Source organism: Heterocephalus glaber, unplaced genomic scaffold (assembly GCF_053883595.1).
Source record: "Heterocephalus glaber isolate CG9 unplaced genomic scaffold, H.glaber_assembly_v1.0 deba00000937, whole genome shotgun sequence".
Taxonomy (NCBI): Eukaryota; Metazoa; Chordata; class Mammalia; order Rodentia; family Bathyergidae; genus Heterocephalus; species Heterocephalus glaber.
The window spans coordinates 1,885,430-1,912,459 of record NW_028258173.1 but is presented as its reverse complement, the minus strand read 5'-3'; the positions used below and the strand labels follow the sequence as shown (position 1 = coordinate 1,912,459).

The window sequence follows — 27,030 nt, the reverse complement described above, 5'->3', positions numbered from 1 at the left end:
TTTTGGCCTTGCCCAAAGAAAAAGTCTGGCCTTTGTCCCCAGCTTCTATAAGGCCACCTGTGTCAGATCAGATAGGGTCTGATGTCTATGGGTGGGCTAGAGCCGGTCATACCTGGCAGTCCTGGGGTGGGCTCTCCACAGTGGGAAGACCAGCCTGTGGTCCAGCAGGCTCTGAGTCCTGTAGCAGTCAACTGGAGGCTGAGATCAGTCATGCAGACAGACAGTCCACCAGTCAGTCATACCTGTGCAGTGGGTCCTGGGTGGCCTTGCTGGTTGGCACAGTACCCCATGCATGTTGTCTCATCCATCCTGGGAGGGTAGCATGTCTAGACTCTAGAGAGAGGACACAGAAAGTCCCCAGTTGAAGCTTTTCTGAACTGTATCCAGTGGTCTCTTGACTTCTGACCTGTATTTCTCTGCAGTAAATGGTAACTGGGATTATAAGCATGTCTAGGGCATCCTAGTGAAGTACTGAAACTGAGGGGGTTGGGAGCCCTTCACTTGTGGGTGGCATCAGTAACTGGAGCTATCTGGAGGAACTTCAGATACACTGACAAGAGAGAGAACTTGTGACAAGTGCTTGGCACAAGCACCTTCTACCCTTACTCCATGCACACTGTGGCACTTGTATGTTTGTTAAGTCTAGGCACAAGGAGTCAACCTGGTGACCATGCCAGGTTGATCTGCCATGCCACTGTGATGAAGAGGGCAGCAGGTGTCCAGCCAGGCCCTGGAGTTAGGGAAAGGAGGGAGGTACGGTGCTTGTGCTGGAGCCACAGAAAGGGCCGTGATGGAGAATTGTGGAAGGTAGTGTGGCCCCCTCTATAGCCCGGGCCACATAGCTGTCCCCAGGGTCTAGTCTGTGGCCCGTGCTGGAGACATGGAACCATCTCTTACTAGCTGGGTTTGGCCGGTCCATCCAGGGTACTTGAAGAAACTGTCCAGGTGTGGATGTGGAGAGGGAGAAAGAGGAAGATGGAGCCAGAGTTTCTAAGGAATGACCTGTGTTGGTGACAGTCTTGTCAGCTTTTACGGAGAGGGTTTTCAGCATGTATATTTCTCATCTACAGACTCGAGACATGAGTGAGTGTCTTAGAGCTCCATGTCCACCCTGGGACAACCTCAACACCCCTTTCTGTCCCTTTCCCAGGGCCACGTTCTTTCCAGGCAGCTGGCCCGCACTGGTACTTGAGAGCCACCTGGAGATCTCTGATGAAGTGGCTTCTTGGGCTGTTTCTTGAGGTTAAAGAAACTTCTCCCTGGCAATTGTCTCTGCCTTCATGTAGCCTGTGGACAAAGCTCTGTTGTGGTTTGCTAGTCCTTCCCTATTGTTCTTATTCCTCCTGTCCTTCATGGAGAGCCCGTGGCAGGCATCTGGGGCACCTTGCCCATGGCCCTAGCCTGTGCTCACTGAAGTGAGAGCGGTCAGTCCCCACCATCCTGTGCCAAGTTCACCTTGGTCTTTCCTCCACTGTGGGTCCTGATGATGCCCCACTGCCAGTTACTTTGCAGTCATTCCACAACTGATCCTGGGGCTATGCGTGCAAACCTCCTTGTTGGAACCAGTGTCTCCATGTAGAAGTAGAAATTCTTTCTTGAATTTGGAAAGCTTTTTTTAGACTTATAATGTCACTGCTTTAGAGAATTAGTGTGGTTTCTTCATCTCCTGTCTCTTGTCCCATCACTATGCCTCCTTGAAGAAATAGAAACTATTTTTGTTCCTAAATGAAAAGGCATGGAGAGAGCATGGGTATGGCAGAACCATGTGGAAGTCAGCCTGGCCCCGTGCCCCTTCCTGAAGTGGAGCTTCTGAATGTCGCTCAGACACAGGAATTATTCGAGGCAGTGGGTGACTGCAGTGGGAATTATTAATCTGTTCAATCTTAATAAATAGCAAGGATCACACTCTAGACTCCAAACTAAATTGCTTTGAACATTTTCCTTCTGGGAGAAAAAGTCTCAGTCAGATGTAATTAAGCTTGATACCTGGTGGATAAAATTAAACTTCCTATAGAGCAGGAAGAAATGTGCCCACACCTCATGGTTTTGCACACGCTGTTGCCACTGCCGCCTCCCTTCCTGCTGTAGGACCACGGCCACCCATTCCAGACCAGTGCTCCGTGCGGCTACCCTTCACTGCTCTTTCTAAACTGGCAGCATCCCTGTCACCTCTCGCCCTTTGCGTGTCCTGTCCGCTGCATTTGCCCTCCCCATGTGCACATGTTTATTGCCCACTAGACCATAAGCTGCACAATTTGGGCCTTGATAAGTCACCTCTGTGCACAGCCCTTTTACCGGAACTCTGGATTATCTGTTGAATGCATGGAAGATAACCAGACCTCATAGGGAGGCCTTCCTTGGCTCTCTGGGGTTGACAGCACACATCTGCAGTGTGGGAGCCACAGAGCGGCTGTGATGGAGAATAGTGGAGGGTGCTGTGGACCCCTTACAGCCCAGCCACACAGCTGTCCCTGGGGTGCAGTCTGTGGCCTGTGCCGCAGATGTGGAACCATGTGTCACCAGCTGAGCTTGGCCCCTCCGTCTAGGGTACATGAAGAGGCTGTCCAGGTGTGGGTGTGGAGAGGGAGAAAGAGGAAGATGGAGGCTGAGCTTCTAAGGAGTGACCTGTGGAGAGTTGTATTCTCCTTGAGAGGGAACTGTGTAGGAACTTTGAAAATCATAGGGGAGGCAAGGAGGTCCTCCTGGCTCCATGCTCAGCCAACCCTCCCCCGGGTCTGAACCTTCGCCCCCCCACCCACCTTCGTCTCCTGCCTCCTTAGCTGTGGCAGTACCCAGATGGCACTAATGGAAAATGCATCATGTTTTCTAGGATTCCTGGCCGGCTGAATGACCGGAGGACTCCTCTGGGTGAGCTGAACTGGATCTTCACAGCTATCACAGACACCATCGCGTGGAATGTGCTCCCCCGGGGTGAGGCTGTGGGCTGGCTGGCCACTTGGGGGCACTGCTGACCCTTGGGTAGGAAAGTGGTTGAAGGGGATCAGTTCATTCTCTGTCAGTGAGGAAAACTGACAGGAACAAGAGGAGGGGGTGAGAAGGACACAGCGGGAGCCTAAGGAGACTTCTGTGAGGAGGAAAGAGTAGCGGTGTGTTGAGCACAGGGAGCAGTGGTCCACAGTGAGCTCAGCATCGGCCCTGTGCTGAGTGTCAGTCCGTGCTTTTCCGGCTGGGCTCAGGGCTTAGCTTTCTTCATGGACTTTGGCGCTGTCCCTACTCCCTCAAACCGGAATTGCTATTCTAAGACTTACTTGTATTTTTTTGTTTCTTGGTTGCTCATTTGTATATAAGCTTACATGTGGATGTGTGCCTATGTGTGTATGTGCTTATATACATATGTGTGTTTATGTGTTTGTGTGGGGGGGGGGTGTGTGTGTTTATAGTGGAAATGTGTATTAGTCCCAACCTGTTTATAGTAATTTTGGGTAAATGTAAATTTGTGTATTTGACTTTAAATGGTAGGCACCAATCTCTGAAGACTCCATTTATCTTTTATCTACCCTCAGACCTTTTCCAAAAGCTCTTCAGACAAGACCTGCTGGTGGCGAGTCTATTTCGAAATTTTTTATTGGCAGAAAGGATCATGAGGTCGTACAATTGCACCCCCGTCAGCAGCCCCCGACTCCCACCAACTTACATGCACGCAATGTGGTAAGTGTCCTGGCTGATAGCACTGCTGGTGATAGGTTTGATGGTGTGAACACCCTACTATGGCTGCGTGGGTGTAATGAGCTCTGTGCTCTCAGTAGAGAGGCCTGTTCCCAGACTAAGACAGAGCTGAATAGAATGGGAGGATCTTCAGAAGTGAGAGACACCAAGAACATTTCTACATCAGCAGGCTCAGTGGCTTTAGGCCCGGAAGTTCCCCAGTTCAGAGTGCAGCAGTAGGCACAGGACTGCTAACCATGTAGAGACATATACTGAGAGGAAGAAATTGCTGCCTGGGCCTGTGAAGAACATCCAGGATTGCTCCAAGAATTAAAACCACTGGGCTCAGGACCAGTTAATATGTATGTTTATCTCTCACACACACATTGTAACCTTTTATTGCTGTTGATTATAATTTTCTCCTACTATTTCTTTATACTAATAATATTCATATCAACAACAATAATAATATAATTTTGTTTTAACCTAGACATAGCTGAAGACGTGGTTTCTTCCTCTTTCATTGTTCTCTGTGTTAGCCTTTTGTTACTGTAACAAAATGCCTGAGATAATCAACTGAGAAGGAGGAAAGCTTTACTTTCGCTCACAGTTTCAGAGGTTTCAGTCTGTGGTCTTTTGGCCCCTTGCCTTTGGGTCTATGGTCAGGCTGCTCACTGTGGTAGGCGTGAGTGGTGGAGAAAACTGCTCACTTCATGGCAGCTGAAAGCAAAGAGAGGGGGAGGAGATGCCACAGACTGTGTCCTCTTGGAGGCTGTACCTTCAGTGACCTGACTTCCTCCTACTCGTCCCCTCTTCCCGAAGGGTTCATACCTCCCACGGCACACAGGCTAGAGACCATGTCTGCAATACAGGGGCCTTTGGGGGCACTCCACATCAAAACAACAGCACTTGTAACACAGCTGGGGTTTGGGCAAACTCAAGCATGGGATAACAGGGAAGTCTTGGTTCAGCACATCAGTAGGAGAAACCCTAATACAAAAGTTGAAAGAGCAGTTTGCCTGTATTTAACCTTAAAGTCCATCGCGTGGTTTATTCTGGTGGTCTCACTATTTTGGCTAGTGACTTACGTTTTTAAGTTTGTAAGTGACAGCTTTCCTCCAGCACTGGCTACCCAGAGTAAGGACTGTGTAAACTCACTGCTGTCATCCACTCAAAGACAGTCAGAAACTACATTACTTATATGCAGTAAACCAAAAATGCAGTGTGCCCAGTACACTTGGGATGTCAACACACAATCTGTATACTTTGAACGGGCTTCCGGGGTTAGACAGAGAGCACTGGTGGAGAGGAACAAGGAAGCTGAAGTAGACCACTGTAGAAGCGCTGCTAACAGCATCTCAAACAATGTACATAGGACACAGCATGACAGATTCGCTTTTCAAGATGTCATAAGTGACAGACCTGACAGAGAGCCACTGTAATACACTTAGCAAATAATTACACATTTGTGGGCTACTTAGAGTAAACATTTTTGTGAGAGTACATACTTAAGACAGCCTTTCTCGGTGGCATGGTGGCACACACCTGTAATCCCAGCACTCTGGGAGGCTGAAACAAGAGGATCACAAATTTTAGTGCTCCTGGGCAACTTGGAGACCCTGTCTAAAAAAAGAAAGAGAGGGGCCAGGGATTTAGCTCAGTAGTTCCGCTGCCCGCCTCAAAAGCACAAGGCCCTGAGTTCGATCCCCGGTACCAAAAAAAAAGAAAGCTTTAGTCCCTTAAGAAAAGTAATGCCTTACATCCTATTTCTTCCAATTCAGGTTTTTAAAAAAATTTTATTATAAAAAGGAAAGGTAAAAAAATAAATAAAAAGTCCCGAAGGGTCAGTGGTACACTTGGTCACAAATTGACAAGCACCTCAGCACTAGGAGTGTGGTACCCTGCCTACCAGAGTGCCCTCATGAGGTGCAAGAAGTCACCAGCTCTCCTCCTCATCTTGCTCCCACCTGACTGCTTTAGAAATAAACCCCTGGAAACATGTTCCTTTTTAGCATCTTTTTTTTTCTGAATGTAAAAATGCCTCCTTTAGGATATATTTGGCTGCCTAGTGTTAAAAAAAAAATAGAAGCCAAACACAGTGCTACGTACGTGTCAGACCACCCAACTGAGAGGCTGAGGCAGGAGGACTGCAAGTTTGAGGCCACCTTGGGCAACTTAGTGAGATCTTGTCTCAAAATAAAAAGGTCAGGGGCTGTAGTTCAGTGATGGAGCTCTTGCTCAGCATGCATAAGATCCTGGGTTCAGTTGCCAATGCTACCAAAAAAAAATGTTCATTGCCTTGGGGTGGAAAGTAAAAGACCAGAGGCTGAGTAGAAAAACAGAAGGAACAGCAAGGGCTGATGGGACCAGGAAAAGTAGCACTTGGGATGACCAGTGCAGGACAGCCACATCTGTCCCCATCATTCCAGAGGTAGGTAGGTAGGTAGGTTGGTTGGTTCGTTCATTTGTTTGTTTGTTTGTTTGTGGGGGTTGTTGCTGCTGTCCTTCTAACTACTTCTGAACTCTGGAGTTGGTCCATGCACTGTGTTTATACAATTCCAGGCTGAGAGAAGCCAGGTCCTTCCCTGCCCTGCAGCTAACATCTCGGCACTAGCCTGGAGCCTGGGAGCAAGGCCCTTACCTTGTGAGCTTCTTGAAGCTGGTCCTCAGTGGTGGTCCTCACTGTGCTAGATGCATGAGGTGCCATGTCAGCCCACAGAGGCCCAGAGAAGCCTGGGGAAAGCTTGCACCCCTGGGTCCCCAGGGCTGTGCAATGATTGACTTCTCGTGTCATGCGTGCACACTCACCTCTTTCTCTCTCCTGACTCCGACCTCCTAAGCATCACAGCGGTCATCCAGGGTAACATGTGCCTTGACTTGTGGTCCACCACCCTGCAGAGCACCACTGTGGACTCGTGTCCTCCCTTTCCATTTTGAGGCTAATTCTGTATGTGTCAGGTTGGGTTGCCAAGGGGACAGACCCTGAGATGGGTCACAGAGGTCATGAGGCTGCTCAGAAGCACAAAGAGAAGGGGCACTCAGGGTTGGGCAGAGAGGAAAGCTGTGTCCCACCCAGTTTCAGTACTGGTCTCAGCCCCCTAGGAAGCTTTGAGGGTGGGCTAGGAGGCAAGGCCGGGTTCTTGCCCAATCAGTGGAGCCCGTCACAGGCAGCCACCTGCAAAGACCCTGGTGGCCCAGAGCTGTCCACCTGCAGCAAGGCAGGGAAACCACTGACCTGCAGGGGCCCTGCCCAAGCACTCAGGTCAGTTTCTTATGTAAGAAAAAATTTTATACCTCCAGACCCCATTCAGTGGGTCCCTCGGAGATCAGAAGGCAGAACGCAGAGTTTCTCTCCTGCACAGGCTCAGTGCTCTGGCTCCCACCCAACCTGTTCCAAGAAGCACATTTCCTTTCCCCACCCAAAGGTTTTTCCCATCGGTTTTGCGTAGCTTGTCACCAGGCCCTATCAAGGTCCACAGCAGTGACCACAGGGCTGGACTTGATAAGGCAACCTGCAGCAGCCCACCTCGGTGAGATCCCAGTGCTGCCCAGCCCCCAACCTGGTCAGTGGGGGAATCCCATTAACTTGAGGGTGTGACAGGAACAGCCTGTGCTTCTGAGCTGAGGGGCAAGATGCCCTCTCCCTGTAGTGGGGTGTCACCACCAGGAAGGGTAAAGGCCGCGCAGCAGGGTCCTTTCCACTCCCACCTCCTCCCACACTTCTGACTGGCCTGTAATTAGACATGATGGACAGTTCAGGTGACAAACTGGAAACAGAGCAAGCTGAGGGGCAGAGGTGGTGTGTGCATGCTGGGCCACCTTTCGTTGCCTAGCAGTGGCTGGGAACCACCTGAGTCCAGACTGGGGGAAGGCACTGGTTTGGGGCTTTCACCTTCATGTGGCTAAAGCGGCATCCTGTGCCTTGCGTTCTTAGTTCTTTTTTCTTGTTTAAACCCAGGCCTTAAGCATGTGTTTTGTGAACTATTTTGGCTTCTGACATAGACATGCAGACTCCTCCGTCAGTCACTTGGCCTCACCAAAAGAAATAGCTAAATGTGGAAAAGGCATGGCAACCTAGACTTCCTAAAAGAGCAGTGAATTTGAAGGCCCTGGGGAGCAAATGTGCTGAAATGGAAAGATTGTGCTGAAAGAAAACAAGTCTAATTCACAAATTACATACAAATTGTAGGCTGCTCTCTGATGGACGTACTGCTCTAGTTAGTAATAGAAAATCCCTCCAAGCATCACAATGTGGAAAATGGAAATTTTGGAGTCTGAAAAGTGCTCAGGCATGTAATCATTATCTAGTGCTGCAAACAGTGTTGCTGTAAGCTCAGTGGCTCAGTGCACATGCTACCATGTCACAGTTTCTGAGGGGCAGGTCCTCCACACAGTCCCACCTGGCTCACTGCCACCAGAGGCCTCTGCCTTCCTCCCAATGGCCCCGTGTGGTCTCCCATCCACAACCAGCAAGGGAGGTGAAGGTCCCAGCCTGCTGTCATGCCCCACACAATCACATCCACTGGATCTCAGGCAGCTGGCCACCTTTACGATATGCTGCTGTCAGCAGAAGTCATAGGCCTTGGCCACACCAAGGGTTGGGGCTGCAGCAGGAGCCAGGTCATCATGCCACCGGCAGTTTCTTCACATAAGGAGCATCTTGCAAGGGCAGAGCATTTGGGAACTGTGCGGAAGGCACACAGTGGGAGAGGCCACAGGTGACTGGAGAGTGTACAGAAGCAAGAAGGAAACAGCGGGGGCTGGGAAATGACCTTCCCTGAGGCATGTGGGTCATTGCCAGCGATTCCAGTGGTGTATTTTCTAGGTGCCTGGTGTGTGTCAGCATGTGTTGAAGCCCTTTGTGGGTGGAGCCGCTCTCTGTGGCAGTGCAGTACACAGGTATTGGTCAGATGCCTGTTTCACAGATGAGAACTGAGGCTCAGGCTGCATGGTGTGGCTGACGTGTTGATGCGTGTGCATGCCATCTTCAGGACCTGATGGCCGTTTAGACAGATACATTCCTGGAATGAGGGTTCACTTGGGTAGGGGCAACACTGAGCCAGGGAGCAAGCCAATTTGCTGCCAGCCACCTCCTGCTCCAGGGGCTGTTGTGCTGACAGACCATAGCATTGCTATCACGTGTGAGGGCTCTCTCTGAGCATCAGAAGCTAGGTGACCAGGGAGCCACATTGCTGTCTGGCATGGTGACCTGCAATCTCCAGGAGGGCCAGCGCCCCTCCCCCAGGCCCCTGTGCAGGCATGTTTCTTGTACCCATTGCAGTTACCCCCCTGTAGGATAGAGACCTGGGTTCTACCCTCCAGCCGGACATGGAAGTAGACCAGGAGTCCCAACACTTGTTCTGGAACCTGGTTATCTTGGCATTTCCCACCCATTAATACTGACTTGGCTCCACTGCCCTTGGCTGTGACCTTGCTGGCCACAGACTCGGTGCTCTTGGCTGGTGTCTTGAGCAGCTCACTCACAGTCCATGGTGCCAGACAGACCCCAGCCTCTGCCACTTCACTCTAGGGCTCCTTGTGGCCCCTGCCTACCCCTGCCTCTCCTTGACCCCTGTCCACTCTGCCCCGCAGATGGATGCCCCGCAGGAGCACAATGAACAGGTTTCAGGAAAAGCCAAAGAACATGACTGGCGGGGCTTTCTGAAAGACTGAAAAGTTCAACCATTTGTCAGAACATTCGTTGCAGGAGGAGAATTGAGAATAACCCCAGGACCTAAAAGAATAGGGATGAAAATTAAAGTCTGTATGCTTTGGAAGAATGTAAGAAATTTTAAAATTCTACCCATTACTATAAAAATTTATGCTAAGTGACAAAAACTGAATATTAAACTGTATCAGCAGTACAAGTGCTGTGTAGCAGTCTGCACTGTGTGTTGAGAAGGCCAAAAAGAGTCCTGACAGGTGCTGGGGGTGGGGGCGACAGCTCTCTGTGGTGAAAACTGGCAAAGATCCCTTTTGTAATTAAATCCTACCTGTAGATTGCCTAAGTTTTTGGACACTAAAAGCTATTTTTAAAAATTGAATCATTATAGTATTGGACAAAAGTGTGTTTTAAATTTATCTTTGACATCTGTCCCATTCCATTTTGCTTTGTGACTTCTCCATTTAACAATAAATTATCTAAAAAAAAAAATTGAATCATTATGAGTAAGGCATTATTTCTCATAAATACAAAACTGGAAACAGAAGAAATAACTGAATATTCCCTTACGTAAGACAAATGTACCTAATAGAATTCCCTAAGGTTTAGTACCTAGTCTTGATCGCATTGGATATTTTTTTTTTGTGGTGCCGGGAATCGAACTCAGGTCCTTGCGCTTGTGCAGCAGGCGGCAAAACCACTGAGCTAAATCCTCAGCCCATTTTTTTCTTTTTTTAAGACAGGGTTGTACTATGTAGTTTAGGCTGGCCTTGAACTCATTATGTAGCCCAAGCTGGCCTCAAACTCACAGTGATCCTCCTTCCTCAGCCTCCCAAGTGCCACCGCACTTGGCTGTCATTTGGTATTTTTAAGTAATGTGTAAAGAGCTCATTAAAATCCCAAGTTGAAAAATAATTCATATACATTACACAGCCAGTGGGATTATTGAAATGCCCAGTCACAGTGTAACCTAATTTAACAAGTGGTTGCACACCCCATACTTGAAGACCCTGGGCTGGGTGGGCCTTGCAGAGGACCTAAGAAGCCAGATGATTTAGAGAAGTGTCGTGGTCCTTGCCACTGTATTTGAGTGTCTGATAGAGGACACTCTCTGCCTCATGGGCCTTGGACTGTTGAGAGGTGCTCTTAAAGCCACCAGCCTCCGAAGACAGGACTGCTCTCTGGTCTGCCCTGTGTGACCAAAAGAGATTGGGTACCCATTGGCCACTGTGGCCCAAGCCCCGGACTTGCTGGTCAGGTTCCTGGAGCTGCCACTCAGTTTGGCCTTGGAGCTTGAGAAAGTTTATAACCCAGCCTCATGGCCCCAGCTTTTCTACAGTTTGTCCTGTGCAAGAAAACTACGCAGCTGGACATCGTCAAATGGAATTATACCAGCAGAACTTGAGCACACAGGCTTTATCCAGGAGCAAACTGGAACACTCTGAGGTTTCCATGAGCTTGCCCGGAGCCTGGCATGGTAGTGAGCAGACCAGGGTCCTCCTTTGTCATCCCCCTACCATGTGTTGCTGAGCCCTGAGACCCATTAAGACTCAGCTTTCTGTCCTTGTGGGTTTTCCCAGCCCCAGGCTAAGGAGCTTCATGGAGTGGACCTGAGTCTCAAAGGCCTTGATGGCCAGGTACAGCTGTGTGCTGATTTAAGTGGGAAATGAAGAATCCAGGCTATGGTCTTTGCTCTCAAGGGGTATGGAGCCTGGAGCAGGGATTTCTACACAGTGTACGGTGATGGATTAGCAGGAGTTAGCCTTAGAGGAAGAGCATCTCTGACTTCAGAGTGAAGAATGATTCCCTAGAAGATGAGAACCAGGAAGGTGGGATGTGGAGAGATCTTTCTGAGCTAGGGATGACAAGCGTAAGAAATGGAATCTTGCGGGCCTCTGGGGGAGGAGGGATATGGCTGAAGCAGGAGGGAGCGGTAAGGAAGGCATCAGGGAGGGATTGGAGAGTGGACAGCAGGGGCAGCCTGCAGGAGGCAGTGGTTGGGGACTAAGTAAAAGGTGAGAGTTGTGACCCCAGGCTGCAGCTGTGAGAGCCCAGATTTCGGAGATACTTCCTGTTAGCACTGGCAGAGTTTGGAGACTGATTATATGCAGGGTCTGGAAAAGACTGGAAGTCAGGACCGCTGGAAAGCTGAGTGAATGGTACTGCCAGTAGCCTGCCAGCCAGGTGGGAGTATTAGATGGAGTTACCAAACCAGAGGGAAAGCCAGCAGACAGCTGGAGGCTGCATCTGGGTTAGGAGGAACTGAGATCTGGGTTTGGGGAGCTGGGTTCAGATGAGGAGATAAATGGCTGCATTTATTGAGCAGCTTCTGGGCACCAGGCCCTCTCCCGATATCTAGACACATGGTCTCAGTGACTGTGCCACACTTTCCTGCACAGATAGCATGTTTTTCAATTTGCACTTGAACTGAGGGTCAGCAAGAAGGATGTGTGTTGTCAAAAAGAAGGATGTGAGCCACACAGTGCCATTCTGGCTGAGAGCATGGTTCAGAAGCCCACTCGGCTTCCCCAGAGGTTGTGCTCTGTTCTGCGTGGAATGGGATCCACCGCCAGAGAAGGGGGACATGGGTAGCAAGTTAGTGTCCATACAGCGATTAAGAGAAACAGGACCTGGCAGTGTGTCTCTACTTCATCTGAGCCCAAATCAAGGGCCATACATTTCACTAACAGGTACAGACTCTGCGTAGGACAGGTTGGCTTTTGTACCATGTGAGGGTCCTGTGTCGTCCCCAGCAGCTACTTGTGGGATGAGCTCCCCACACACATACCCTTTGGAGGGGTGGCAGAAAAGGATGGCTTTTCAAGATGCTTGCACTTATATGGAACAACCTGACCCCGTGAGCACGTGGTGAGCCCTCCAGGAAGAATTAAGGATCTGTAACACGAGTGGCTTGCAGTCAGCCATGTACCTCTCCATCTGCCATTCAGCCCTGTGACAGACCTGTATGTCCATGTGTGGGATAGGTTTGCATGGCACACTGGTGGGTGTACCATGGGACTTAGAAGAGAAGAAGAGGGGAGGAGGGAGTGGCTTGCCAGCTCACATGCCTGGGGGAGGCACAGTGGTCCAAGATACAGGCGTGTGCTGGGCCTTCCTAACGGAGCTGAGTAAGTGGCCAGAGCTGAATAAGTGGCCAGAGCTGTCAAGGAGGGCGTGGCCTGTTGAGGGCAGAGCCCTGCTGTCTGGGCGGCCCACCCCATGGTTCCACATGCAACTTTAGCCCCAGAAGCCCCAGTTAGCCAATTTTAAAAGAGTAGCCAAAAACTCATATTTTTGTTTATAACTATCTGATTTTTAGATGTTCATATCTAATACAGTATTTTTTTAAAACATTGAGAGCCAAACCAAACACATTCATGGACCAGATGCAGCCCGCTGACTGCCTTTGATGAGCTAGGCGAGGGATGCTAAGGCCAGAAGCTTCAGCCCGAGCTCCTGGGTGCCCTTGTCCCTGGCACAGCATCTGCTCAGCACACTTGGGGGCTGTTCATTGTCCCCTCTCCACTGGGTACACTCAGTAGGCGTGGAGACTCTGCCCAGTCTTGCCTGGGCTCCCTTCTTCCTGAGCCCATGCCATCTCGCTGTAAGGGTCTGAAGGTTGCCTCCAGTAGGGGGCCTTTCCCTGGGGGGTCCTGGCTTCTTGCCTATAATGCTAGGAAGCACCAGATAGGTAATGTTGAAGGGTTCTCCTTACAGAAATCCGTGGTGATGTGATTTCAAGGAGAATCACATGCCTTTGACACACATTCTCTCTGGGGAGGGTTTTTCTCTAAGGACAATGCCAGCACGAATCTGGAATAAATATTAGTCAGTCTCATTAAGTGTTGAAAATTATACCTTGAAGCTGTTTTCATCAAGAATTGAATATACCAATCCGGCTTTGTAGTTCAAAGAGAAATATGCTCAGGTCAGAGGAAAGCTGGAAGTGTTGACTGACGGGAGAGCAGGACAAGGCCAGGACAGACACTGAGGCCCTCTCTCCTGGGTCTTAGTGGCCTCTTGGTTTCCTGGGGTCAGAGCAGCTCTGGGGGCCAGAAAATCCTGTCCTGAGGCCAGAGCTGCCAAACTGGCCTCTGCTCCATGCTGCTGCCCCATCCAGCTCCTCTCCTCGCTGTCACCAAAACACGTTTGGAGAAATACGAATTTTTTTCAGCCTGCATAACTTCATCAAATTACAGAAACTCAAGGGAACTAGATTCTCCCCTGAGTTCTCCAACAGCAGTTACTTAACTGCTAGTCCCCTTGCTTTGCTTGGCTCTGTATCTGCCAGTGGCTTTCCTTGTCACGTCTGAGGAGAGCTGGAATGTCTCTCCCTCCCTTCTTCAGACCATCTTCCATGGACTTCAGAGGCTCCTCATGCCATAAACCCAATTTTAGAGAGGCCCTTTGCTTCCTGAGGGAACAGAGACAGTGTTGGACCAACCCGTGTGGCTGTCAGCGAGTTCAGTGTCATGGAGTCTCCTGTGCTGTCCATTAGGAACATTCCTTTGCCAGTGTAGTTCTGACTTAACACTCCCCACAGTCCTTACCACTGATGGATCTAGAGGTCTAGTGCCAAGAGAGAGTGTCCTGGAATGGAAGACACCAAGTCTTCTTATACATGAACAGTTGTAGGGGCTCATGATAGTTCAATACAACAGAATAGGGGTGAGAAAAAGAAAAAATGGAAGCAAAGTCTTTGTAGATAGGGAGAGATGGAGGGGTTGAAGGGGGGCCAGGGGAATGGGGAAAAAATAAGAACCAAGATGGATTATGTAAAGGTGCAAATTTCCAATGATGAATGTCATTATATTATATACCTTAAATGTACCAATAAAATTAATTTTTTAAAAAACAGAATAGGACCAGGGATTTACCTCAGTGGTTTCGTTGCCTGCTGCGCAAGCACAAGGACCCGAGTTTGATCCCCGGTACCAAAAAAAGAACAAAACAGAATAGGGTTTCCCCCCAGTTGACCTAGAGGCAGACCTGTCCCTGGGTGCAGGAACCTTCCACAGAGGAATAGCCTTTCCCACACTTCCCTGTTCCCAGACCAACTAGAACAAGATGCTACTCCAATCAAACATGGCATCCTCCTATAGATCTAGAGAAGACTTGTCAGTAACATTATTTCTTTATAAAATTATTCACAGCATTCATCTGCTAAGTGGGCAGAGAAAGACGTTGGCCTCTGATATAAACACTCGAGTCTGACAGACCTCCTGGGCACACACCTGACCCCCCTTCTGATGCCATTTGATCAGTGGAAATGCTCTGTCAAATGTTTGCCTCATGCTCTGGAAGGAGTTAGGTATCACCCATGAAACATGAGTTAATTGTAACCCAGAATTCAGCAGCTTTACAAACGGGCCTTCTTCCCATCTCCGAGCACTGGCAGCACAAGCTCCATGGCTCCATGGCATCAGGGACCCAGCCATGCCATCCTGCAGGTGCCCCCCCCTCCGCCTGTGGTGGCTGCCCCCTCGGCCACCTGAGCCACATTCCGGGGAGAGGCAAGGGCTGCACAGGCTCTGTGGAGCAGGCTCACTGCCACACTGTCCTCTGGTAACCATCTGGGGAGGCTGGGAATGTTGCCCCATCCAGAGTGCCATTCCACAGCCCAGATTCCTGCTGCTTAAGGGCTTCCATGGTTTTTTGTTTTTTTGGCTGTGGGAGGGGGGGGTGTGTTTTTTGGTACTGGGGATCGAACTCACTACCTTGTGGTTGTGAGGCAGGCGAGGTGCCACTGAGCTATATCCCTGGCCATTCCTGCTGCTTAAAGGAGGGAGAGAGTGCTAGCAATATTCTTGGAGGCACAGAAGGGAGAGCATCAGGCCCAGGGACAGAACCAGTTGGCACCTGAGAACCAGCCACTGTGGAGGCAGCCTCAAAGTCTGCCTCAGGGTGGGATCCTCTCCACTGAAGGGTGACCCCTGGGCTTTGGGCAGGGTAATAAACTCTGGGTGATACAATTCTTTAAACTCTGTTCAGGATCCCTTCTCCCTCCTCATAAATAGACCACAGTATGCACATCCCCAGAGAGAGGCCGGGAAAGGTAGCATTTGGAGTAAATAATTTAAAATCTAGTTATTATATCCTTGGGTGGTGATGGATAGGCTGAATTTTTAACAGGGGGAAAGGGAACAAAGCCTAACAAAAATTGAGGTTAAAGCATAAAGTAATGTACATTTACACTTTGCTTCAGGCAGGGGAGCAAGTGATGAAATACACACAGCCCGTTTCCTGTTTAATTTTTGATGCGAAGTCATCGGGGAGTCGTACTCTTTCACTCACAATTTCAAGGGTCCTGAAACCTTACATTTCTCTGCGGCAATAACCTGTGCTTCCCGCTCTGATTGATCAGTGCAGATGGAGACTGCACTGACTCAGGAGGGTTTCTGCAGCCCACTGCTTGGGCACTTGCCATGCTAGGCCTGTTTCCTCAAAACCCAGGCTGGTGACTCATTGGAGCAGCCAGCAGCTTAGAAAGTCCCCGCTCCATGAGGCGAGGGCGGGCCCTGCGCAGATCCACCAGGCACAGCTCTCCCAGCCTCCCCGGCCTGCTCCTGAGTACCCCAGCTGAGGGAGCAGCCCCTGGCCTCCACTGTGGGAGGTGCAGATGCAGACATCTCTGGCTTGCTCCTCCTAACTTCTGCTCCTCCTGGGTGCCAAACTCAGAGCGCCCACCGCTGTGGTCTCGGGTTTTTATAGGACTCACTTTCCCACTTGTCCATAGCTGAGAATCCCAAATTAAAACTGCAAGCTTGACTGGGTTTTATTCAAGAAAATGCAGCCAGTTTTAATCTACCGAGTTTATGCTCATCCGAAAGAACAGTAGTTCTGCTGTGAAAAGGGTTGTCACATGATTTTAGAGTTTGACAGGAGCAGGGAGGTCGGTCGTCTAGTCCAGCCTGAGAGGGTGCCCAGCTGGCCCCCCACAGTCCACTTGGTGTGAGCTAGGGCGCTGCGTAGGGTGGTGTGCAGGAGCTGTGGTGGGACGCTCCTTCTTCATTAGCTCAGCCTTGCCAGGCAGCCTTTCTCCTCCTCAGTACCTTGAGCAAGTCTCTCTTCCTTCTCTGCTCCCCTCTGGGTCACAGCCCCAGAGAGCCTCTCCATGCTGTCCTGGTGACCAAAGCCCTCTCCTGTGTACTTTGTCTCATTTCAGCTTTTGCACAAAAGAAAACAAAACTATCTGGAGCTGCTTTTCTGTGCCAGAAACGTGTGGCGTGTTCACCCCACCCACGGATGAGACCCGTGGGGATCGCAGCCCTTCAGGAGCAGTCCTGCCACTCGGGGTCAGATGTGTGGGAGACGCAGTGCAGTCTAGGACTCAGAACTGCTGGGACCTTATTGACAGCTTACAGTTCTTTTTACCTTACAGTTTTGATGAGCTCTGAACTGCAAGGGAGTGTGTAACGATGCGCTACCTTGCCACACAGTTCCGCAGGTGCCAGGCCCGGGGCGTGACTGACGTGAGACTGTGCAAGTCGGGAGCTGATCTTGGCAGCCAGCTGCCTGGACACGCTCTGCCCACTTCTCATCCCCACCGCCCCTAACTCACACACTCTCTTCTAACTCCTGAAATTGAAACTTTTCATTTGATTAACTTCAATGCATCTTTATAGAGTTTATTTGCAATAATTGACTTTGCTTCTTTCTCAACAAAGAGTAGATATCTCCCTCGATGCTGCTGAGCACCAGTTTGCAGTCTGGGGGGTTATTGAGCATATGGGAGCTATTTATTGCTCATACTTGGAGCCACTTTTGATTATCTCCTGATTGCCTCTTAATTCTGTCAGCAGGAAGGGGCCTGCTATGCAGGGGACCAGTGGGGAGGTGAGATGCATTTCAGACGGAAAATGAAAAGCAGTTCTTTAGGCCATTTGTCCGCCTTAAAGTTCTACTTTTCTTCTGCATTTAGAATTACATTTTTGTTCTTGTTTTGGTCCTTGTTAAAACATAGAATGTTCCCTTTTATCTGCCAACACACAGTCTTATTAGTCTAAAAAAAAATAATGTGGACTCTATGAGTCTCTCAGGAAATTACCTGGGAGAAGAGATTGCTATTCCAGAAACGGAATCCGTTGTACTGATCATCATTTGTTTCCTCAGGAACCTAATTCTCAAGGAAGAAAGGGAGGGTGAGGCTGAGAGAATTGTTGTACTCGTGGGCATCAGTGCTTCTTGGTCTGTGGCCATACAGAAAGTGAGGGGGACATTTCTTGCAGTTTGGAATTAATTTTGAACACCATGTTGTCTCTGATTGGCCCTCACTCTGTGTCCACAGCTCAGCCATGGCCTTTGCCTCCTAGGGTCTCAAAAGGACCTTGCGACAGAGTTGCCAGCATTACCCACTTCACAGATGGTGAAGCTGGTCCTGGAGAGATGGAAGCACAAGCCAGCCTTTGAGCCAGGCTGCAGCCCCATTCCTGCTGAGTGGTTGCTGTAAAATCTCCAATAAACAGCCACCATGCAGGCCTCATCCTGCAGATGACAACGAAGGGAGCAGGGCAGCTGCTCCCATGCCAGCCAGAGCTGCTGGGGGCAGAGCAGGCGCAGGGCCAGTGTTCAGTGTGCAGTCAGTTTGTCTTTCAGCTCCTAGACTGCTTCAGGTAGAGAGGTCACTTTGACTTTGCTTCATCCTCAGTTAACAAGTGTTTCTTGAGGACCTAGTGTGTGCCAAGTACACACTAGGCTAGCTGGGGAACTACAAAACTGGAGAAGTCAGAAGGCACTGGGGCTACAAAGGAGCTCTCCTCATGAAGGCAGAGAATAGTAGCAGCTTTGGGTGTTTTCGGGGCTCCAGAAAAGGCAGGCAAGTGAAAGTCGGTGGCCTGATAGCCCCCAACTCCTGCAGCGATAGGCCAGAGGATGGGCAGACAGGCGATAGGGTGCCTGGGAAGGGTGTAGTGGAGCTCAGGGACTCAAAGAGCTGTTCCAGAGGTATTAGGTCCAATACAGACACGCCACTGGGCCCGCAGTGGAATTGGGATCTGGACCCACCAAAAGGGGTGAACTCTGCTTTAAATGGCATTTGGGGGCATTGGTGAGCAGCTCTTGCTGGGCACCCCACACAGGGAGGACACAGAGCAGGAAGAACAGCTCATTGACATTGGCAGCACCCACATTTAAGAAGCAAGTTAGCCAAGCCTGGAGAAGAAGCCACTCAGCATGTTCGCTGTGATGGAAGAGGACTCTTGTGAAGTCCAAGAGGACAGTCAAGAGGGACAGAGTATCTGCTATGTCACCCAAATGGCTTGTGGAGACATCGTGGGCTGATGGGGGCAGCTGAGAGCCATGGCCGACTGTGCTAGGGAACAGGGCAGGAGAGACACAGGAAGCAGTATAGAAATTAGGCCTGCTGGAGGCATAGGAGATGCCAGGACTGGACTTCTGTGCACTTGAAGAACCGGTTGATCTGGCTGGGGCTGCCCTGCTGCTCCACGCCCCAACGAGCCATCCAGAGATGCTCGTCTACCTAGGGCCAGCAAACACTCTGGACATCACCTCTGGTCATTGTGTGCTCAGCTCCTTCGTCCCCCCACTGGGGCTTCCTGCCGCCAGCCGCTGACCCTGCTCTGCCCTCTCCCCAAAGTTTCCACACAGCAGCACCATCCTTGTAGATTTAGATGGAGTCTCCCTGTCTGATCTTGTACACATGGGTTGGACCACAGGCAAGGAAGGGAGTAGTCCAGTAGGACAGCTTCTGCCAGTGCCCCAGAGAGCCATGGGGTGGTGCTGAGGCGAGAGGGCTTATGGGGCATGGCAGGCAGCAGAAGGGAAGGCACTGACCTCCTGTGTCCTCCAGACCTCTGGGCCTGGGGCTAGCTTTGTTATGAATCAGAGCAAGTACCTTCTTAGCCTGGACCACTGTTCCTGTTCCTGCCATCTCACTGCTGCAGCTGCAGAGGGTTGGCAGTGGGGAAGAGAGGGGACCATGGCAGGAGATGAACTGTACAGGCCTGCAGCAGGCTTCTGCCTCTACAGCCAGCAGGAGGCCTGTGCTTGGCAGGGAACGCTGGGTGCCCAGCCATGTCCCAAGACAAATATTTAGCTCAGCGAATCCCCAACAAGTGGCGGGTCGGGGGGAGATGGTGCAATGCACCTGTCATCCCCATGTCTCTCAGCAAGGTCACTGAGGGCCACCATAGCATGGCTTCTGTACAGAGGCTGCAAGCCATGCCAGGGTGTGAGCTCGCCTTTTAAGGGGCCAGTGATGGGGCTGCCCTATGTGTCACAGATGCATGCCACCCAGTGGCTACCTGTGCAACCCCTGGTCTGGTCATTTCTGCAAAGAAAGCAGTGCAGAGGGTTAGCCAGGGCCAATATCAGAGGCTCCCAGTCCCTCACTGGCACCCTTCTGCTGATGTGTCCTCAACCCAAACCTGTCCAGTGTGCCTCAGTTTGTTTTCTAGGAAAGGAAACCCACAACTGTGGTTTTGACAGCTGAAGAAAGTGGAGAAGGAAAGGGAGGGTCCAGTTTTGCAGGGCCCCTGCAGGTTTCTTGGCTAGGTGCAGTTGGGTGATGATTGGAGGGGTGCCTACTTCTTCACAGAGAGGAAGGCGTCCCCTGGACCCCCAGGGTAGACCAACTCTGAGTAAAAAGTGAGTTTTCAATGCAGAAGGGGAACTGGGTTGAGGACCAGGTACCCACACCCAGAGCCCAGTGGTAGCATAGTGCAGGGCTCGGTACTGGGCCCCTCCCTGCCTTGGTGCGTGACCTTGGGCAGGGCCCTTCACTGAACATCACCAGAAAGACAGGCATGAAATAACCAGGCCACCACCAGAGAGCCCTGCCCCAGCTGGTGCTGTTCTTCATGGGAGTGTTGATTGGGCTCCATGGTCAGGTAGGGTAAGTCTGAGCTATTGTGGCTTCCCTGCAAGTCTAAAAGTAGTAGTTCAGAGTTGAATATTTGTAAAAAATCAATAAGATTTCAACTAAGTTTTATACCCATGTCAAAATCAGAAACCTTTCTGAACCCTGGCCTGTGGCTACGGCTCTGAGGTCCGCTGTCCCTCCTGCTCTTGGGCCTTTCAGAAGCTGTGCCTGGCAGACAGCCTTATGTAAGAGCAGCCAGTCTGCTCCCAGACACCGAGTCCCTGTCCCCCAGTTATGTAAGAGGATGTGTTCACGAAGCCACATACATCATCCTGCATTGGGCTTGTGTGCCGGAGCCACAGAACTGTTTCAGAATGGAGCCCAGAGGGCTGTTTTAAAGCTAGAATAGGATGTGGGTGTCTGCCTAGCAGGGGGTCCTGGGCTGTGTTCTCCCAGCAGGTGCTGCCAAGCATGGTGACAGGCAATATTGAGGACATGCTGCCCACTGTGAGTGGTGACCTGTGTCCCAGTGCCATGAGAACCTGGTAAGGTTGGCCAGGTCCACCAGCCAGAGTGAGGTCCCCTTCCCCTAAGGCCAGTACCTACTGTTTGGTCCTTGAGGGCCACCAGCATTCCCCTGGGCTTTCATGGCCCAGGCCCAGCTGCTCAGGCAAGGGGGTGCTGGGGCCTGATGGCTGGTGATGTCAGGGAGTCTCTGCCATAACTGCACAGGGTGTGGGGCATGCATGTCAACAGCACCTGGACTCGAGTCCAAAGCTGGATCACCTCCCCTGGCCCACAGGCCTGCTTCCAGTAAAACACCTTGTCCTGCCCATCAGCCATCACAGAACCCCTGCTGCTTTGAGGAAAAACAAGCTGGATTCTAGAGAGGGTCACGACAGCGTCAGGAACCACCCTAGAGGGGGCGAGAGTTCTGCAGTTTTTCCTAAGCCTTTTTCTCACTTCATTTTAAAGAGAAAAAATGTGACAAACCAAATGGTTAGAGTGTGCTGCCAGCACCAGTGGCCCTGGCACTGTGTCCGCTCTGAGGTCCCCTTGGGTGACATCTGCAGCCTGGGTCAACTCAGGACAACTCCAGCCCACTGACCCGAGCTCCAGGCCTCCCCCAGACCCTTGCTGCATGGCTCAGGCAGCTCTTTCTTTCCCCATGATACCCCTCGCCCTAATGACCATGCACTAATGCAGAATGCTCCCTCTGTTTCCTCCCCAGGCAGGCCTGGGACCTCGCTGTGGACATTTGTCTCTCTCAGCTGCCTACGATCATCGAGGAGGGCACTGCCTTTAGGGTGAGTCCCTTTCTGCATCCTGTGTGTCTCTACAGTGCTGCTGCCCAGGCACCTGCTCTGCAAACCCCAGCTTGTATATGGCAATCAGGTCTCCAGGGTGTCAGGGATTCTGTGTCCCACCTGGAAAATGTGCAGCTAGCCAGAATGTACAAGACCAGGTCAGCCAAGGGGTCAGAGTTAGACTTTGAAATGGCCGGCTTTTAAAAGCCATTACGTTAAAGTGTTGCTCTTCTAAATCTGCTTTTCTTAATGCAGACTCCCTCCTCCCCTCTGCTGAGCTGTTTAAATCTCTGGCCTCAATGCAGGGAATGAATTACGGGCTCTCTCTCAAGGCCCAGGGATGGTGACCCCAAGCCTTACTGTGCAGGTGAGGGCAGTGGAGTTACTTTGCAGGGACCTGGCCCACCCTGCTCGTGACAGTGGTGTGGGGAGGACCCCAGTCTTCACAGCACTGAATCTGACTATAACCTAGACTCTTTGCAGCAGCACCCAGAGCCCCCTTGAGTTTTTATTGTTGAATGATTGCTATGCATGAGACATAGAGTATGAACAAAACCCCATCTTCCCTCAAGTGCCTGTGGAAAGAGTCACCCATCCCAAGGCAGAGCATGACTTTGGAGTTGGGAGGCCCCAGAGGGCACCCCGCACTCAGGAATGGAGGGTGGCAGCTGTGTTGTGCAGAGCACCCATGCCACCCACGAGGCTGAGAACGTAAGGCAGCCTGAAGTGAGGCCAGCACCTCCAGGTCTTCTCCACACCACCAGAGAGACCAGCGGGGTTCAGAGCCAGCAGCTGGCGCTGTTAGGCAGGCTACCTGGGCCTGAATTTCTTCATTTTAACGGAGGGTTCTGGGTGAATACAAGGGCCATTGTGAGGCCTAGGTTAACGTGCCTGAAGTACAAGGACAGAGCTGCCGTGTGGCAGGTGCCACTAGTATGTGCCTGCCCAGATCGTCATTCACAGAACACCAGTCCCCAGGGTGAGTTGACCACATCTTTGAGCCAGGGTCAGGTGCACAATGGCCATGCATGACCCAGGCATCTTACCTTCCCAGAGCAGGGACAGGAGCACAGGGCTGTGGGGTGTGGTGGGCTGCACTGATGTGTCCCAGGGTCAAAATGACTGGGCAGAGGGCCTTGTCCTTTTGGACTTATATTGACCCCTTTTTATTGCTTGATTTTTGAATAACATGAAAATTTTCAAGCTGAAAGTGAAGTTGGAAGGACTCTACAATAAGCGCCCACACACCCACCACTTAGTTCTGCCATTGGCATTTATACACTGCTGTCACATGTCCATCTGCCCATATCTTTGTAATGCATTTTACATCCATTGCAGACTACCCGGAGTTTCTGAACTCTAAAGGGGAGTTCATGAGGTTTCCCCTTGGCTCCTGCCAGTATTTCTGGCATCCACTATTGGACTTCTAGACCAAAGGGCTGCCCACTTCCTTCTGTAAAGTCTTGGGGGCAGGGACACGGTCTCCTTCATAACCACAAACCCCTGTAGAGAACAGTGCCTGGCCCGTGCAGGATGCCACCTGCACCTAGCTGTGTCCTTGGCCTCCACATCCACCAGAGCAGCCCCCGAAGGCCTGAGCTCTCCCACGAAGGACAGGGCCTGTTGCTGCAAACAGATGTCTGGAAAACCCTGTAATTGGGTTTCTGTACTCCGAGCATGGTTTCAGTCTGTGCTTTTAGGAGATCAGAATCCTGCTCCTCTTTATATAAGACAGTTTTCTGTTTGTATGTGTGTTCCCTCTAGATGGAACACTTCCATTTCAATGCCAGGTATCTTTGCCAAGGATCTTTTCAAGGATCTTACTACATCATTTCTAATCTGCTAGAATCAGTATTCTGCATCTGGGAATGACTATGCCAAACTGGGATGTCAGGGAAGGGAAGGGGCAACTGATGTAGATCGTGGACTAACTTTTTCATTTTATTTTCACTTTTTTGGAGGTATAACATCCGTACAGATTTGGAGGTATAACATACGTACAGATTATATGTACTTTAAACATACAGCTTGGTGAATTGAACACACTTGTGTAACCATACCCAAATCCAGCAGCAGTGCACAAGCAGTGTGGTGGTATCCAGACCCACTGTGGCCTCTCCAGTGTGGCCTCCAGGACTGGCCTCATGCCCATTCTGCTCGCCAGCCCACTCCCACAGCCAGGCACTCATACCTCCTCACTCCCTTTGCCTCCCATCTGCTCTGTCTGTGCTCACTCGGCTCAGGTCACTGGAGAGCCCAGACTCGTGCAGCATAGCCAATTGTGACCTTCTTTGTGATCACCCTGTCAAGCAGGACAGAGAAGCTGCCAGACAGTCTAAGCAAAGATACTTTCCAGCCCCTCCTCCCTCCCTCTTCTGTCTCTTCTGCTCCTACCCTCCTTCCCAAGGGCTTTGCATTCCTGCTTTCCCTGAGGAACAGAAGCATAGAAAGAGAAGCCCTGGGGTGCCTGCCATCAGCCACTCACTGCCTACATGAAGCCTGCATGCTCCATCTTCCTTCCTACCCTGGCAGCCTACCCTCCAGCTATGCCTGCCAGGCCCCAGCCTGCCTCCTCTGTTCTCATCTGGATCTTCCTCATCAACTCACATGAATCCCCTTATTCTCCCATCTGTAAACTACATTCATGACCCACTTTACCCTGTGGCCACCACCCTGCTCTTTGAGTCTATACTTCAGAGAACTGTCTATACTTGAGTCTCCACATTCCCTTTTCCTCTATTCTGGTCCAATCCAGTCCCACAGATACCCAACCCCAAGCTGTTCTTTTTTTTTTTTTGGTACTGGAGATCAAACTCAGGACCTTGCGCTTGCAAGGCAGATGCCAGAACCACTGAGCTAAATCCCGGGCCTTCAGGGTGTTCTTAATGATCATGATGACCACTGTTGCCAAAACAATCAATAGTCAGTTCTTAATCTAGATCTTGTGTAACCAAACCCCAGTATTCGATGCTGCTGGATATGTCACCCTCCCTGCCTTCCAGAGCACCACACCTTCCTACTCTCCCTCCAGGCTGTGGCTTTCATGGTCATTTGGCAGGTTCCACTTCAGCTCCTTGACCCCAGTCACTCCTGGGTTCCTTCTCTTTCTCAAAAAGGCTGTGTGGGGCCAGGGATTTAGCTCAGTGGTGCCCCCGCCTAGGAGGTGGGAAGATATGGGAGGGGCCTTGCAAGCACAAGATCCTGAGTTCGATCCCCGGTACCAAAAAAAAACAAAGCTGTGTGCCAATGGCTCTTGAGGTTACACCTGGCCAGACCTCTCTCAAATGTTCATCCATGTGGCCAGATGCCTGTGTGTCTTCATGTGAATGCCTGATGGACACCACAAGCACAAAGTGGGTGCCCCAGGCTGAGGTCCAATGCCTTCTCCCAGCTGCTCCTCTCCTCTCACTGATGTTGACCACATCTGTCAGGTGCTCAGGCCAAAGCCTCTGAGTCATCCTCAACTCCCTGTCCTGCCCACATCCAGGCTGCTCACAAACCCTGCAGCTCTGCCTTGTCCTGGAGCCAGCACATGTGGGTGCTTCATAGACCTGACCAGCTCCTCTGCTTCTCCCACAGCACAGCCCATTCTTTGCAGAGCAGCTGACTGCATTCCAGGTATGGCTCACAATGGGCGTGGAAAACAGGAGCCCCCCTGAGCAGCTGCCCATCGTTCTGCAGGTGAGTTGCTTCAGACAGAATGGAAGCCAAAACCCAGAGTCCCCAAGGGGCTCATTTACCCATGACAGCCCACGCATGTGTGTGTTTGCATGCATGCATGACGATCTGGAACACCAGCCCCTCCTCTGCCATGCTATACTCTGGACCAGATGGTAAATAAATCATGCAGATCCAATCAGAAGTCAAGGAAGCCAATTGCATACTTATACCTAATGGGCCTTCCTGGTAAAGTCATTGAATTCTCCCCTTCTACCCCCAGTTAAATATGTGTTTGAGATGTAGCCCCTCCCACATTTACACTTTAGAAATTGATGAAATGCTACTGTCAAGAGCTCCATTTCAGCGCTGGCTCTTAGCATTGTTGTCTGCTTTTTGGAAGGACACAGGATGTAAATTAGTCCTATGAGGAAAGGAAGAAATGTGCTGAGCAGGTTATAAATGGCCACAGTGGGCTTCCTGGCCTAGCCCTGTGCTGACACAGTAGTCGGTACCCAGACCCAGAAGCCATTGGCCTTCCTTTGTGCCTGGGATTCGTCCACACAAATGGGGGTCCCATTCTGAGGCCAGTCACTTACACGGCCTGTGTCACATCCCCATGCAGACTGTGACTCCATCACAGGTGGGAGGTCAGGTTTGTGTGTCCCACCAGCTGATTTGTTGGTGAATGAGACAAGACAGGCATACTAAAGTACCTCCTAGGTAGTAAGATGAGAAGGATTCCAGTGCGACTTGTGGGCTGGGTTATGATGCAAGAAATGCTGTCTTACGCTGGGTCAACATCTAGTGGGTTTTTAAAGCACTGGGCAGTGTGTATGCCAGGGTCTAATAACATACTTTAGAGGCTGGCAAACACTTGTGTAATGAGGGCAGCGCTATTAAACTGGGGCTCGGAAGCTGTGTAATCAAGCGCAGGAGAAGTGGGAAGGCCCCTCCCACATCCAAGAATAAATGTGGTTAGGAGCTTGGGGGTACAGAGGACAGTATCCCCAGGTGGGACACCGAGTACCAGAGGCAGCAGGTGAGATCATCACTTTCCCGAGAACCAGTCAGGTTATTCTGCATCCCTTAAGCAGGGACATAAGTTTCATCATTTGCCTGTCCAAGGACATCTGCCTCGCTTCTTTCCAAGAAGAGCTTGTACTTTCTTATTAAGGCTGCTAACCACATTGTGATGGACAGCACCATCCATCTTCACTGGACCAAATGTTCACTGAGTGGCTCCGCTTCTGAGAGACCATTTGAGAAACGGAGGCGCAGTTTGTCTCTGTCTCTCCATCGAGCATGTTAGCCCTGGCTTCTGCTCTTGAGTGTGCTCTGCCTTACACCAGCCAGCCTTGCAGGCTTGAGAGATTATTCACTTGCCACAGGACTGAGATTTCTCATGTAGGATTTTGCTCAAGAAGCCCAGCCAGCAAAAAAAGGCGAGAAGAAAAAGAATATGTAAATGTAAACTGTAACAATAGCTTCTTCCTGCTGGCATCACTAATCAGGTGGGCAACAAAGAATAACTTTGTGCCACATTTCACTGTAGATATTTTTGGTGCTTTTTGTGTATTATCACTGCTTCTTGTCTGACATTATAAAGGGAATGTAAAAATGGTTACTGTTCCCCTTGTAAGCTTCTAGATTAAAACCATCCTGGGATTGGAAGGTGAGCTACAGACAAATAAGCAAAACATTTTCTAAACAACAACAACAACAAAAATATGCAACAATAACAACTACAAGGCTCCCCCGCCTCCACCCCAAGCTCCTAGGGCAGAGAAGCTGAGCCGGTCCCAGCACCTGGAAGGAAGCTCCCCCACCGCCATCCCAAGCTCCTAGGGTAGAGAAGGTGAGCGGGTCCCAGCACCTGGAAGGAATCTACCCTGCCGCCATCCCAAGCTCCTAGGGCA

General features: G+C 50.7%; 1 protein-coding gene across 5 annotated transcripts in view; it reads left to right on the top strand.

Moving 5' to 3' along the window:
• The window catches only part of Rptor (regulatory associated protein of MTOR complex 1), a 371,772-nt gene that overhangs the window by 247,026 nt on the left and 97,716 nt on the right, over nt 1–27,030 (top strand). For all 5 annotated transcript variants that reach the window (XM_021241190.2, XM_013078167.3, XM_004860899.4 and 2 more), the window contains 4 exons: nt 2,831–2,931; nt 3,525–3,669; nt 21,379–21,454; nt 25,034–25,135. In XM_021241190.2, coding sequence (XP_021096849.2) covers nt 2,831–2,931; nt 3,525–3,669; nt 21,379–21,454; nt 25,034–25,135 — 424 coding nt within the window. The remainder of the gene's footprint in view (nt 1–2,830; nt 2,932–3,524; nt 3,670–21,378; nt 21,455–25,033; nt 25,136–27,030) is intronic.